Below are 13311 nucleotides of genomic sequence, written 5' to 3'. Positions count from 1 at the left end.
GGGGGGGGAGCAACATAATCAACGCCTGCTTTCTACGATCGGTACTTTCGGCCCACGCGTGACTATAAGACACAAGATCCCCCGTCGGAAGAGTGAAATGCCTGAGCGGGTTTGGATAAGCGTGTGTGTGTGTTAATGCGTAGGTGTGCATGTTCGGTCACAAAAAGTTGAGAGTCTGTCGGGCAAATTATATAGTACAGCACTGATGAATTGCCGCCTCTTTTGATCGACTGATTTTGTTATTTTTCATGCAAGCATCAATCGAAAAGTCATTGTTAAGTTCAAAGTGCGAAAATATCTGTGCTTCTCTCCACGTTTGAACTTTTGTGCTGATTCATTTCCATTCACACTGTCTTGTGACTACCGTCATCAATCGTTCAACAACGGCCAGCAAGATTGTTAAGGCTGCGCTGCAAAGAAGATTTGAATCAGGATTTATTGTCGGATTCGCTTTGAAAGCAACCTAATCACAACAAGTCAATGACAGCATTCACTGAATAATCATACTTGATCATCCCAAGATCGGTAAAACGTTTTGTACCATACTAGCTCACAATGGGTCAAGCAAATGGAAAGGAAAAGGCAGAGGGTAGTGGTGGAATGGTAGATGGAGGAGCATTGGTTCCACAAGGTGTATATAGTGGAGCACAGGATTACAATCACTCAGTCGTACAAAAGTTGATTCAAACACGCAAATTGGCACCTTTCTATACTGGATTGGACGATGAAGAGGCATATGCAAAAGCACCATATAATACAGAATGCCCAATTTGTTTTCTCTACTATCCATCACCATTGAATCATACCAGATGCTGTGGTCAGCCGATCTGCACAGAATGTTTCGTTCAAATCAAGAGAGCCGATCCTACTACACACAATCCACCTTCAAGTGAGCCAGCAATGTGTCCATTCTGTCAAGAAACAGATTTTGGTGTCGTATACAATGCACCACCTCCAGGCGTACTCAGCGGTGAGAACAGAAGCATTGCTGGCGTGGCAGAAAGTGCAAGTGCTGCACGAGAACAAGCCGAAGGAAGTGCAGAAGGAAGCCAACAACAAGCTGCTCAAAAGAAGAGAAAGAGCTTCACGCATAACGATCCAAGTGTGGTGACGATTGACGCAATCAGACCTGATTGGCAAGCGAAATTGATGGCAGCAGAAGCAGCAACTTTACGAAGGGCAAACAGAAGAATTATTATGAGACAAGTTGGTGATCGCTTGATTCCTGTTGGTGTATCTTCCTCGAGATTAGGCTCTGAACTTCCACCAGGATCAACCACTGGTCCCGGCGGAGCAATCATTATTGGCGAGAATACAAGATGGGGAGGTGATAGACGAGGTAGTCGTGGAAGACGTGGAGGAGAGATTGCCAATTTCTTGCAATCCTTAGGCGGTGGGCAAGATATGGAAGAAATGATGATGATGGAAGCGATGCGACTCAGTCTATTGGAGCATGAAGAAGAACAACGAAGACAAGCACAATCTCAGTCACAGCAAGGTCAACAAAGTAGTGATGGACAAGGAGCAGCTTCGCTTCCTGATACGGCAAACGATGGTGCACCACCCACTCCAAATGTCGATGCACGTTCTGCACCGGCTATGAGCGGAACTAGTTCTGTCTTTTCAAGTCAGCAACAAGCTGCCCCATTGCCACGTACATCAAGTCTTGCTGTCGATAATGCGACCACTGCAACTTCGTCTGTATCTGCACCAGCACAGTATACATTGAATCCTCAACAGCTTGGGATTTCAACCAACATGATGGCAGAATTGTCTGAATTGGTGGAAGGCGGATTGAATATTGATAGAACCAGTGGAGGCGATGCCCTCACCTCGGGAAGCCAAACAGTAACTTCTTCCGAAACAGCAGCACCATCGTCGCCGACGCAATCATCTTCCGTGCCTGTGCCGATCACGCCGTCAACTTCTACTGCCGCTGTACACTTTGCCGGTTCGCCAGCGTCTCGACGATTACAAGGATTAAATGATTCAAATCAATCACCATCAATGACTACACCAATCAGCGGTACACCACCTGTAGGCAGTCCAAGTCGAATTGGAACGAATCCCAACAATCCATTCCGCAGATAGAGTGCTGCCAATTCACCAACGCATAGCCGACAAGGTTCAAATGCCAATATGGGATCATCCTTCAGTGCAAATGGACCCAATTCACCTTTTGCGTCTTGATCATGAAATAAAACTGTTACCCTTTTAACAGCTCTAATGATAGAGTCTGTTTCAATCCTTTCTGTTAGAGACATTTCCGTCCATTTTCTTTTATCCTGTTGTACTTTTGATCATATACACATTTCTACTCAATCTTCAATGTCACCATCACTTACCAAAACCAAAGTACATAAAGCGAGCCTGATAAGATAAAGCTTAATCGCGCATGCATATATATAGCGCCAAATTTAAAGTGGGATTGATTGCTTCTTTAGGTCGTGTTATAACCACCAACTTCTTACAGTACTTCCACTTCGACACAGTATGATGGTAAAGTAGTGCAAAAGATCAAGGCACTACCTTTCGAGTGTCAAAATGCGATGTAAGGATTGCGGAGAAGATGTGAAATTTGTCGCAGAAACATTTGGTGCATTATGTTCTTCTTGTGGAGCAATACAAGAAGAAGAAGTATTTTTGGTTCCATCCGTCGGAAGAAGGCTTACAAGTGAAGCAACAAAGCAGCAATACAAGAACGCACAAAGTATCACTGGCTCACGAATCGCTTCTTTTCATCGATCTAGAGTGGATGAACAACAAAGTCCGTTTCAAAAACGTCTAAAGAGTCAGGATACCCAAAGGCTCATCAATGGTATTCTCAATGCTCTTGATCGACCTTCGTTGGGCATAGAGGCGAGGAATGTGCTCTCTCAAGCTCAGATAGCTCAATCCTTGAGTGAGAGCGAGCAAGGGGCTACCAAGGATTTGCTGGAGCCTAAACGATTGCATACATCTGTCTGTGCAGCATGCTTTATCGTTGTGCACAAACGGTCACCAAATGTGACTCTGTCGGATGTGTGCAAGATCGCTGATCAAGGTTTAGGTCAGACAAAGACAGCTCTGAATGAAATCGAACGGCTTCTTGCAAAAGTTGTAGACCAAGATTTGAACGATTCGGAGGCTTCCCGCGATACAGCGTCTACCTATTTCGAAGCGCAAATCCAATTTATCCTTGACCAAATGAAGTCATCCTCAGACAAAGGAGCACTGATGAACAAAAGCGATGAAGCACTCTGTCGGCGAGCAGGCGTAGGATCCAAACCTTTTCGAAAATTAGCAGATCAATTGTCTGAATTGTGCGCCCACAATGGTCTCTTCAATCGTTCGGGCAAAAAAGGCGCATTGTTGGACCTTGGGATCTGCTCATGGGCTATCCTAATGCTCACTATTGAGGCAAAATCTGGTGAACCTTGTTCGGAGAAGCGCTTTGCCGAGCTGGCAATTTGGGCGCCAGGATGGCAGGTAGGCAAAAAGATGAATGGTTACACAAAAGCACAACTTGGATTTGAAGACTATGAGGTAGTAGAAGAGGACGTTAAAGAAGACAGGGGCAAACGGGAAGAAGCTCGACGCAGTGCTATCAAGACGGTATCTACACTGGTTCATTTCAAGTACAGTGATATCTGTAGGCTTGTTTCAGCTTATATCCGTTGTCTTCCGTGGTATGACGAAATTATCCATACGAAGAAGCCTAAGGGAAATCGGAAAGCCTCTATGAAATCAATCGAAGACAAGAATTTTCCCGACCCGCTGCCTAGAAAGATCATCATTGCTCATCTTCATGAAGTCATCAAGCTGCGTAACATGCTGGAAAAAAGCATGCAGGATACTCTCCGGGAACAGGACGATGATACCGAAGAGGAACCTGGATCATATGGCTTCTTATACGATGCTCTTCTAGCACTATCTCCTACTACATCTCAGTCGGATCAACGCTCGGTTTTGGCAAGATCCATCGGCTCTACATTGCTCACTATTGAAGCGCTGCAAGAGATGGATGATCAGATTGCAGATCAAATACTTTTTCGAGAAGGAGAATTGAGCTCTTACATTTCTTCTGCAGAGGAAGTTGCAGCGAAACGAGTTGCGTTTGCAGTTTGATTTTCACAACGATAAGTCGGGGCATTGAGAGTGCTGTACAATCAACGCCAAAATAGCAAAAGACATGTATATTTAGGTCAAGAGTTTCGTCATTTCCCCATCACGACAAATGTGTCAAAATGAGAATCTATCATTGCCTATCATTGACATTGTATCCTATCCTTCTATTGCGAGAAACGGTGTATGCCGTCAGTAGTGGCAACCTCGGACCAAATCTATGGGATCTGAATGAAAGTGCGTCATCAGACGGCAATTCACATCCGGCAAAACACCGAAGTCCTCGACGTGCTTCTCCATCTCGACAAAGGTCCATGTCTCCGTCATCATCTTCGCATAGTGTGAACAACAAAGACATTGTGTTGAAAGATAGTACACCAAGTGGCGGTGAAACAAGAGGAGGACCATCAGTGACAAGGTACAGCATGCGTGATAACCGTGCAAGGGTAAACTATGCAGATCTACAAGGCTCTTCTTCTTCTGAAGGATCTTATGCACCACCGCGGACTCAAGCAACGAAACGTAAATCGACGGATTGCAAAATCCACAGACCGGATTGTGAACATTGGGAGCTACTTGATCTCAAAATGCGAAAGCAAGAAAGTAAGAGATATGAAAGATCGTTATTATCAACAGAAGAGAAACAAGCGATTCGAAGGGAACAAACTATAAGGCACAAAGGAAGTGAAAAACGTGCAGAAACGAGGCGAATATGGGAAAGAAATCGTGTTGCAAGGATGAAACCTGCGGAGAAAAAACAATATTTAAATCGAAAAGCAGAGATAATGAGACAAGTTCGAGCGCGAAAACGTAAGATTGTAAAAGGAAAGACACAACAGTTGAGGATTGATAAACCTGAACGAGATTCTGCATTAGAGCAAGGAAATAAAAAACCTCCCAAAAAGATGAAGAGTTTATCAAACCTTTCAAAGAGTGAGGAAGAAAGATCGACAAATGCTGTGGACAAGCCAAAGTCTTCGAAGTAATAAATGTATAATATCGTAATATTTGACCTCTTATGAATTAATTGTACTCTATCATCATGTGAAGATGACTAATCGTGACAGATAAATCGCGTCATTAGGCCTGAAAACGGATACGGAGTATCAAGTCAAGCTAAAGCAAGATTACCTACAACTGCAAACCTAAATATGAAACTTCCTTCAACGACGATCTGATCTTGAACCCTTGCTGACAAGAAAATAGTCAAGCTAATGTGATTAGATAAAACATCAGCAATTGTGTAGAGTGGAAATGATGAAAGGATCTCGAATGCAAAAAGGTATAAAGATGACAGAATCTGGGGATCGAAAAGGTGGAGGGAACCCCTTTTTATACGATTGATCATCACGCTCACAGTAATACTAACAAAGATGCCTCCTAAAGATAAATATTCCGATCCAAAGGTGAGTAAAACATCAGGAGTAAGGAAGGTGTATTTGTACTGAACTTATCTACTCCAATCTTATCTCTAGCTCCGCGATCAAATCAAGGAGGAGGTAATGCAATCGGATAAAGGAGGAGCTCCGGGTCAATGGAGTGCACGTAAAGCACAATTCATGGCAGCCGAATATAAGAAGAGAGGTGGAGGATATAATCAAGATGAAGGAAAAAAGGATGAATCTCAAAAGAATTTGGTGAGTTGAGATGTCGGAGAAGAAAGGTCAGGAACCAAACAACTGATATGCTTTCATTCCCTATTCAGAGTAAATGGGGAGAAGAAGAATGGCAAACGAAGGAAGGTAGCGGAAATGCAAAAAAGGAAGATGGAACACAAAAGAGATATCTTCCTAAAAAGGCATGGGAACAAATGGATGAGAAAGAAAAGAAGGAAACAGATTCTAAAAAGCAAGAGGAGAGCAAGAAAGGAAAACAATTTGTAGGCAATACCGAAAAAGCAAAGAATACACGAAAGAAGGTTAGCGAAGAGCAAGAGGAGGATGAAGAAGAGGAAGGAAAACAGAACTCTCGAGGTCAAAAACGTAAATCTACCTCTGAGGCAAAAGAAGAGGATGAAAATGAGGAGGAAAAATCTTCAAACAAAAACAACAAAAGCGCCAAAGGAACACATGGATCAAAGCATGATTCAAATGAAGCTCCCGGCAAACAAGCATCCAAAGATCGATTACCTGAAGTAGGTAAAACAGTAACTTGGAAAGCAATGCCTGGCTGGGTTGAAGGTGAAGTCAAGGAAATTCTACGTAAAGCAAAAACTGTCAACGGAAAGAGTGTCAAAGCTTCAGATGATGACCCAAGAATCGTTTTGAAAAGTCATGGTCCTTCGGGAAAACTTGCTGTTCATAAACCGGAAGCAGTGTATTTCTGAATGGTGAATTTATCTCCCGAGTAGCACACTACCTCGTACTACCATGTGCCTTTTTCGGCGTTTCATACTTCAATTTCTAGAAATGGTAGCTTTTGAGATCGCTATTCAGACAGGGGTAAGGAGATATGCTTAGATTGTGTCTTGTAGAGTCTTTAAGAAAGGGGATAAAATCATCCTCATCTAGAATCGTGAACCGGAGCAGGGGGCGTGTCACGATAGGAGCATGTGTATCAATATTCCAATTCCATCAAGTCCAACCACAAGAATGATAATATGATACTTTTCTTTTCTGATTGATTTGATACCCATCTTCGACGTTACTACATCATTATCACATTTGCCATCATCACTTTCAATCGCGTTGAACGACATGTTGGCATTCTCAAATGGTTTCAACAGTATTCGAAGGCGTAGTTGTGATTTAGAGGTATTGCAGCGTGATAATGCAATGCAAGTTGAACGAATTCGGTCAAAGAATGAACCAAGTGATCAACAACCAAAACGCTTCTCAACCTTGAAACTTGCTAGGAAGTTGTCTAATCGATTGAGTGTTTTGGCTGTGAATGAAACGAAGTCAAGTTTGGAAGATGGTGAGAATATTGAACGAGAACAATTGATACCTAAAGAATCAATTTATAATATCAACGTCCAATTAAAACCGAATAGGGACCAATACATCTACAGACCCGGTCAATGCGTCCAAGGTACATTCACGGTGAACGGACAAGCTAATAAGTTGGCTTCGTTTAAACGCATCACCATTCGTGTTCATGGAATGATGATCTTGTAAGTCTACAGAGATATCTGGTGGTGGGCCTTTCTCTCACAGCTCATTTTTCCTATCTCACAGCTCCCGATATGAGAAAGACGAGACAAAAGGCTCAGGTCGCTCGATCGGACGTAAAAAGTGGTTATTTTACGATTCAAAAGCGATGTCATATACAAAAGAAGAATTGAAAAATCTTGGAGTGAGTTCGACTCCAATTATGGGAGATCCGACACAAAAGCACGCTTTAGAGATGCCTTTTGCATTTGAATTGCCAATCAGATGTATTTCTTATCAGCATGCATTCAAATTCGTACGTGAACCTGCACCTTTACCGCCAACTATGCACTTTGAAGTTCAAGAAGATGAAAAACATGTTCCAGATGATGGAGCGGGGTTGAACTCGAACCATAAGCCCGAACGCAAAAGTTCAATCAAGCGCACTTGGAACACATTGAAAAGCAAAATTTCTGGCAACCGTACGCTGGAAGCAACGGTGCGATACGTACTTACTGTTGCTGTGGAATGGCAAGAAAATTTCTTACGGTATCATATTACCAAGTGAGTTACAACTACATATCTGATGACAGACCCTTACTGACCATTCTACCCAATAGATGCAATTTACCGTTCATCGTTCAGCCCGCACCGCCGACATCAACAACATTCATTCACACTATCACAAATAGTCAGTCACGACAATTCTTACACTTGCCTGCAGAACGTACAAGTACCGAATTTTCAGGAAATGTCTTTCATGAAAGAGGTGAAGATGGGCTCAATGATGATATTCGCGATTTGATACACATGTCAGGCAATCGTAGACCATCAATTACCGTGAATCGTCAAATGCCCTCCCGTGATCCTAGCACCGAAAGTGTTTCTACTTGGGTAGATTTGATGTTGAAAGATACAGATCGTGGACCTCAAGCTTGGGTATTTTATCATTTGTACAAACGAGTTGCGACTGATCAATTGGTCGAGATAGTGGTGAGTACGAGCACGTTATTGGAAATGATTCGCATAAATGCTGACTTTCTTTCTTCGTTCTAGTTCTCCCACCCCGCAACAGCTGCTATGATCATGGACACGCAGATTCCATTCAACGTCAGCGTATCAGATCCAAATTACGCAATTCAACCTAGCTCGATTTCCTTCAACCTTTTGCGTACGATAAGAAGTATCTCTCCGGGTGGCGAGCTAAAGTTGGAAAAGAGAAACGCCTTGAAAAGGGGTGAGGGAGACAAATCGGTCGTTCGACTCGTCCAAATTAAACCAGTGGTCCGGACTGGAGCAACCCCACCGCCAGCAGATGAGTATTCCGGACAAGATTATCTCGCCAATCTTGCCCGTCGAAACACCTTTGAAGGCAAGCTGATCATCGATAGCGGTTGTGAAGCAAACGATGAGTTATTGGTTGAATCAAAATCTGTTTCCATAACTGCGGACAAAGAACAAGATCCGCAAGAAGGTAAAGTTCACCCATGCTTCATGAAAACCAACAAAGAGCAAATTTTAATACCCTCATTCAATTTCCGTGGCTTGTGTATTGAGGTAAGTCAATCTAGCTTCAATGTAGTGCTAAATTCGATTGCTGACACTGCCTTCATTGCAGTACAATCTGGAATTAAATTTGAACCTCGTCAAACGTTCTGGGAATCAAGATGGAAGCTTGACGCACATCTCTTTCCAAACGCCAATGGTGAAAGTAGCATCACGCGATCATCGTACTCCTAATCCCCCTACATCTGGTCCGCAAAGACGTGCTAGAAGCGCACTAGGCTTCTCAACAGTTCCGACTGCTGATGCGATCACTGCTGTCGATGAGCAAACACGAGTTCCGACGAGACATTCATCTTTGATTCTGGAAAGCCTGATCACAAGACAATCACAGCCGCAAATACAGAGACCACCAGAGTGGAACTTGAATAGAGTTTTGCCACCAACACCTTCCTCTCAGACTACTGAGCCGTCTCCTCGGCAATTTCCACAAAGACCGCCGTTACGTCGAACAAATCAAGATGATGAGATAACGCTAGAACTGGTCCGATCAAGTAACGAATCTGCTTCGACAAGACGAACGTCAAATGGTGAACAAAGTGCAGAATATGTCGAAATTTTAAGTGTTCCAGGTCAAACTGCTGCTGGTGCTCCTGCTGCCTCTTCGTCATCGTCTGATACCAATTCTATTTGCTTGGAAAGTGGTCCAGAGACAAGTCTAAATGATTTTGCATCTTGTCTTGAACCCGACTCGTTCTCTTCAATAAATCAAGAAGCAAGACAGCCGATGTTACAGGTACCGTCGGTTGATGCAAGTAGGTCAAACACACCATTATCAAGGGAAGACTTGAGTGATGTGATTGATAATATCGAGCAAGTTACATCTGTTGAACAAACATCTTACCAACATCCCGCATATCTGGAAGGCATGACCACTCAAATCAATCCCAGAATGAGCCTAATCAGTATGCGTACTATCGATGGTCCTGCTCCACCTTATATAGGTACACTTCAAGATTCGTAATTATTTCTGTATTGTTGTGATGGTTGTTTGAAATGTATTTTGATTCTTTGGATTTGTTTTATTTATGAAATTTGGCTGCAAGGTCCGTGCCTATATTATTGTTGCACGCGTAAATGCAGCATACACACCATTCAACCCCTTCTCTTCCTTGGACCATATTCTCTTCATCAGATGGAGTGGCTTCTGTTGAGGATCTGAATGATGAAGCAACGATACAATAATGACGATCATCAGAGCTGGAAGAAAAGGAGGCGGACAAATTCAAATTTATGGCTACTGTGCCTGGCTGTCGTGATCCTATCGTTTATCGATCGAACAAACGCTTTATTCGGCCTTCCGACCAAACGATTTCGATATGAAGGTCTAATTGATGCTGGAAGCTTAGGTTTAGAAGGTCTTAATGGGCAAGTGACCGCTTTTGGAGATTGGAATGCCGATTCTGCTATTGATGTATTCACAATCAGTCAAGATGGCAAATCGATCAACGTTTACATTTGGGATCATACCGCTTTCAAGTTCGTTCAATCACCTTTGGCACGCATTACTGCTCCTCGTGGAAATACTTTTGTCAACATTGTTCCGGCCGATTTCAACTATGATGGAAAGCTTGACGTCTTGGCGATGATGAAAGGGGACAATGCAGACCAATTAGAGATGGCAGTCTGGCTTGGTACGCAAGAAGGAAGTGTAGCGCCATCACCAGTTCTTTTGAATGCGTCTACAAGTGCACAGCCGATCACACTCGATGTGACGGGAAATATGCGAGGCGATCTACTTGGTCACCTTCCTACGAGCTCTGATAAGTTGAGTATCTGGCGTAACGCTTTGAAGCCAGATAATAGCACAGAAGGGTTCGTAGTAGAAGATGCACCTTTGTACAATGCTGATGGTGCAAGCAAAAGCACAACAACATGTCACCTTGCCAACCCACACAGCTCTGCATTCATTGACTTGAATGGAGACTGTCTAGCAGATCTGTTCTTAGTGTGCAGCGAATCCAATTGGGGTTGGGGATCCTCATCGAGCTACCAAATCTGGACTGCTAACAAGGATAGCAAAAAGCCAGGTTATACGTTGGCCCGTCAAGGAAAGCTTCCAGATGGTGCTGGAGCCCTATCATTTGCCGATATGGATCGAGACGGAACAATTGACGTCGTCTTCCCATCCTGCGACGGCAAAAGTGGTCCTTGTTACATCAATATCGCCTACAACAGACAGATGCCATTGTGCAGCGAGAAACGGGATGATTGGTTTGGTGTAGGACCAGGAGGTGCAACACTGACAAACAGTACACAAACATGTCGTGATACAGAGTACAACCTTTGCACAGCCGATGACAGCTTTTCGTTCGACTTCAGCACCGATCCGTCAAATGACAAGATGGCACGTATACCCCTGGCAGACGTAGTCCCAGAAAACAAGCTGCTCTTGTCTGATGACCTGCTTTCGTCTCCAATACCCGTACCTTTGGCGCTTGGAGATTTCAACAGAGATGGTTATCCTGATTTGGCAATTATCACCATACCTACGCGAGCAAGAGGCGATGAAACACATCTGCGACTGCTAGAGAGTGTACCATGCAATGCCAAAGGTGCTCAACAACCCGGTTGTCCATCTGACCCAAAGAACCGACACCGGAAGCGAACATTCAAAATGTTAGACGAAGATGTACAAGCAATTGATGCAATGACAGATGCACGCAGTGCTGTGTTCTTTGATCTGGATGAAGATGGATCATTGGATCTACTCGTACAGCGATTGCCTACTAAGGGACAAAAGAAAGATCAACGATCGATCACATTCGTACAGAATAACTTCTTCTACGATGCATTCTTCCTCAAGGCTATGACCTCGAATGGAGCATGTTCGAGTTATTGCGATCCTTCTGGCCCTGGCAAAGATCGATATAGACCTTGGGGTGTGAATTATGGAGGGGCTTCTTACAAGTTTACAGTGTTGGATACGAATGGGATTCGAAGGCCGCAACAGGTTGGACAGTTGGCTCAGACGGCATACAGAAGCTTGCTGTTACCTTATGCCTATTTCGGTTTAGGAAGAACGAACAATTATGTGGAAAGCTTGTTCGTTGGTGTGACCCGAAGAAGAGAGGTAAACTATGTCGAGCTGGAAGGAGTGATTCCCAATTCTCAAGTTGTAATTCTTCCTTGGGAACCTGTAGCGGAAGGAGAACAAGAAATGGGCGATTCATCAACATGGAAAAGGGAGTTGTACGTCAGTCCGGGCGAATGGATTCCTTGGGTGACTGTTGTTTTGGTTACGATCATTGTTATGCTTTTAGGTGTAGTGTTTGTCTTACACCTCAACGAAAAACGAGAAGATGAAAGAGAACGAAAGAGAGCCGTTCATGCGATCAATTTTGACGCACTCTGATCGGGAACATGTATTTATATCCTTATGCAAAACACGATTTCAATTTCCACACTTTTTGATTGAGATGCAATAGTATTTTGGGAAACATCGTTGTTCTTCGTTTGTATTCGTGAAGTTCGTGACAGATGGGAGACGAGTGCGAGCTGATATTTGCACATGTCGATATTGAGTGGAAATGTGAAAGGATGACACTGATATACACGAGGCGTAAAGATGTTGAAAAAGAGACCTCCAATCGAAATGAAACGATAGGGAGCAACAGAAAGCGCAGCTAGGAAAACGAGTCAAAGAGCACCCATTCACCAGAAAAAATTGCGAAAGTAGAAGAAGCTGCCAGATGATCAGCATTGCGGGTATATAAATAATTGCGATTGCGAATAGAATTGAGCAAGGACGGGAAAAAAATGAGAAGGAAATGTTCTTGATTGTCTTTGAATTACATCACTACACACTTTTTCTTATTTCTATCCGATCCTCTCCCTCCATTTGCTGCTTTATTCCTTGCTTCGTGTACTCTGCATTGTCGTACGATATCGGCAAATATTTCATCGACATTGATTCGCTTTCGCGCTGATGCTTCGTAGTATGGAACATTTCCCCATGCACGAGAAAGATTTGTTCCAATCTCTCTTGGTACCTGTCTTTCCGATTTGAGATCCGATTTATTCCCAACCAATACAATCGGTACTTGTTTATCCTTTATCCGTACAATCTGTTCTCGCAACGGTCCCAATTCGTTCACACTTCCTAGCTGCGTTAGGGAAAATACCAACACAAACCCTTGTCCGCTTCGCATATAAAGCTCTTTCAACGCCATAAATTGTTCCGTTCCTGCTGTATCCAATATTTCCACCAAACAATGCTGTCCATCAATCACAATCGGTTTCCGATATGTATCTTCGATCGTTGGATCGTACGTGCTCACAAAAACGTTTCGCACAAATTGCACTGTAAGTGCACTCTTTCCTACTCCTCCTCCTCCTAACACCACAACCCGAGTCTCTTGTGGTGGCATGGTTGATGAAAGGTAGTGATCAAGATGGTCTTGTCAAAATGCCTTTCAATCGCTTGTTCTGATTTGGGCTATATTCTCATACCACAGAGCTGAAGTTGCTTAATGGATGTTGTACTGTGGCCAAAACAAGAGTTGGGTATGGGTATGGTAGTTGAATCAGAAGAGACGATCTGCTGCTGTTGTTG

At 43.4% G+C, this 13311-nt stretch overlaps 7 protein-coding genes across 7 annotated transcripts; 6 read left to right on the top strand and 1 right to left on the bottom strand.

Moving 5' to 3' along the window:
* Positions 1-245: 245 nt before the first annotated feature.
* Positions 246-2372, top strand: FA14DRAFT_49132 (uncharacterized protein). Its single transcript, XM_025502421.1, has one exon. The coding sequence runs from the start codon at positions 556-558 to the stop codon at positions 2089-2091; it is 1536 nt and encodes a 511-aa protein (XP_025356233.1). The 5' UTR covers positions 246-555; the 3' UTR covers positions 2092-2372.
* A 39-nt stretch (positions 2373-2411) lies between these two features.
* FA14DRAFT_49070 (uncharacterized protein) lies at positions 2412-4172 on the top strand. The gene has a single exon (XM_025502417.1). The coding sequence runs from the start codon at positions 2545-2547 to the stop codon at positions 4105-4107; it is 1563 nt and encodes a 520-aa protein (XP_025356232.1). The 5' UTR covers positions 2412-2544; the 3' UTR covers positions 4108-4172.
* FA14DRAFT_49083 (uncharacterized protein) lies at positions 3976-5152 on the top strand. The gene has a single exon (XM_025502418.1). It carries the CDS (start codon positions 4227-4229, stop codon positions 5088-5090), a length of 864 nt encoding a protein of 287 aa, XP_025356231.1. The 5' UTR covers positions 3976-4226; the 3' UTR covers positions 5091-5152.
* A 96-nt stretch (positions 5153-5248) lies between these two features.
* FA14DRAFT_189860 (uncharacterized protein) lies at positions 5249-6594 on the top strand. The gene is made up of 3 exons (XM_025501760.1): positions 5249-5510; positions 5580-5741; positions 5810-6594. The coding sequence occupies exons 1-3, from the start codon at positions 5478-5480 to the stop codon at positions 6428-6430; spliced, it is 816 nt and encodes a 271-aa protein (XP_025356230.1). The 5' UTR covers positions 5249-5477; the 3' UTR covers positions 6431-6594.
* Positions 6595-6800: 206 nt separating this feature from the next.
* On the top strand, positions 6801-9737 carry FA14DRAFT_172525 (uncharacterized protein; the record flags this gene model as incomplete). Its single annotated transcript, XM_025500409.1, has 5 exons — positions 6801-7216; positions 7281-7757; positions 7787-8186; positions 8250-8750; positions 8812-9737. The coding sequence occupies 5 exons, from the start codon at positions 6801-6803 to the stop codon at positions 9718-9720; spliced, it is 2703 nt and encodes a 900-aa protein (XP_025356229.1). The 3' UTR covers positions 9721-9737.
* Positions 9738-9873: 136 nt separating this feature from the next.
* Positions 9874-12193, top strand: FA14DRAFT_160886 (uncharacterized protein). The gene has a single exon (XM_025498872.1). It carries the CDS (start codon positions 9919-9921, stop codon positions 12109-12111), a length of 2193 nt encoding a protein of 730 aa, XP_025356228.1. The 5' UTR covers positions 9874-9918; the 3' UTR covers positions 12112-12193.
* Positions 12194-12303: 110 nt separating this feature from the next.
* FA14DRAFT_172523 (putative RSR1-GTP-binding protein) lies at positions 12304-13173 on the bottom strand. Its single transcript, XM_025500408.1, has one exon. The coding sequence runs from the start codon at positions 13124-13126 to the stop codon at positions 12548-12550; it is 579 nt and encodes a 192-aa protein (XP_025356227.1). The 5' UTR covers positions 13127-13173; the 3' UTR covers positions 12304-12547.
* Positions 13174-13311: the final 138 nt, after the last annotated feature.

The sequence above is a fragment of the Meira miltonrushii genome (genome assembly GCF_003144205.1).
Source record: "Meira miltonrushii strain MCA 3882 unplaced genomic scaffold FA14scaffold_2, whole genome shotgun sequence".
Lineage (NCBI taxonomy): Eukaryota > Fungi > Basidiomycota > Exobasidiomycetes > Exobasidiales > Brachybasidiaceae > Meira > Meira miltonrushii.
This window is presented reverse-complemented; position numbering and strand designations above follow the sequence as displayed.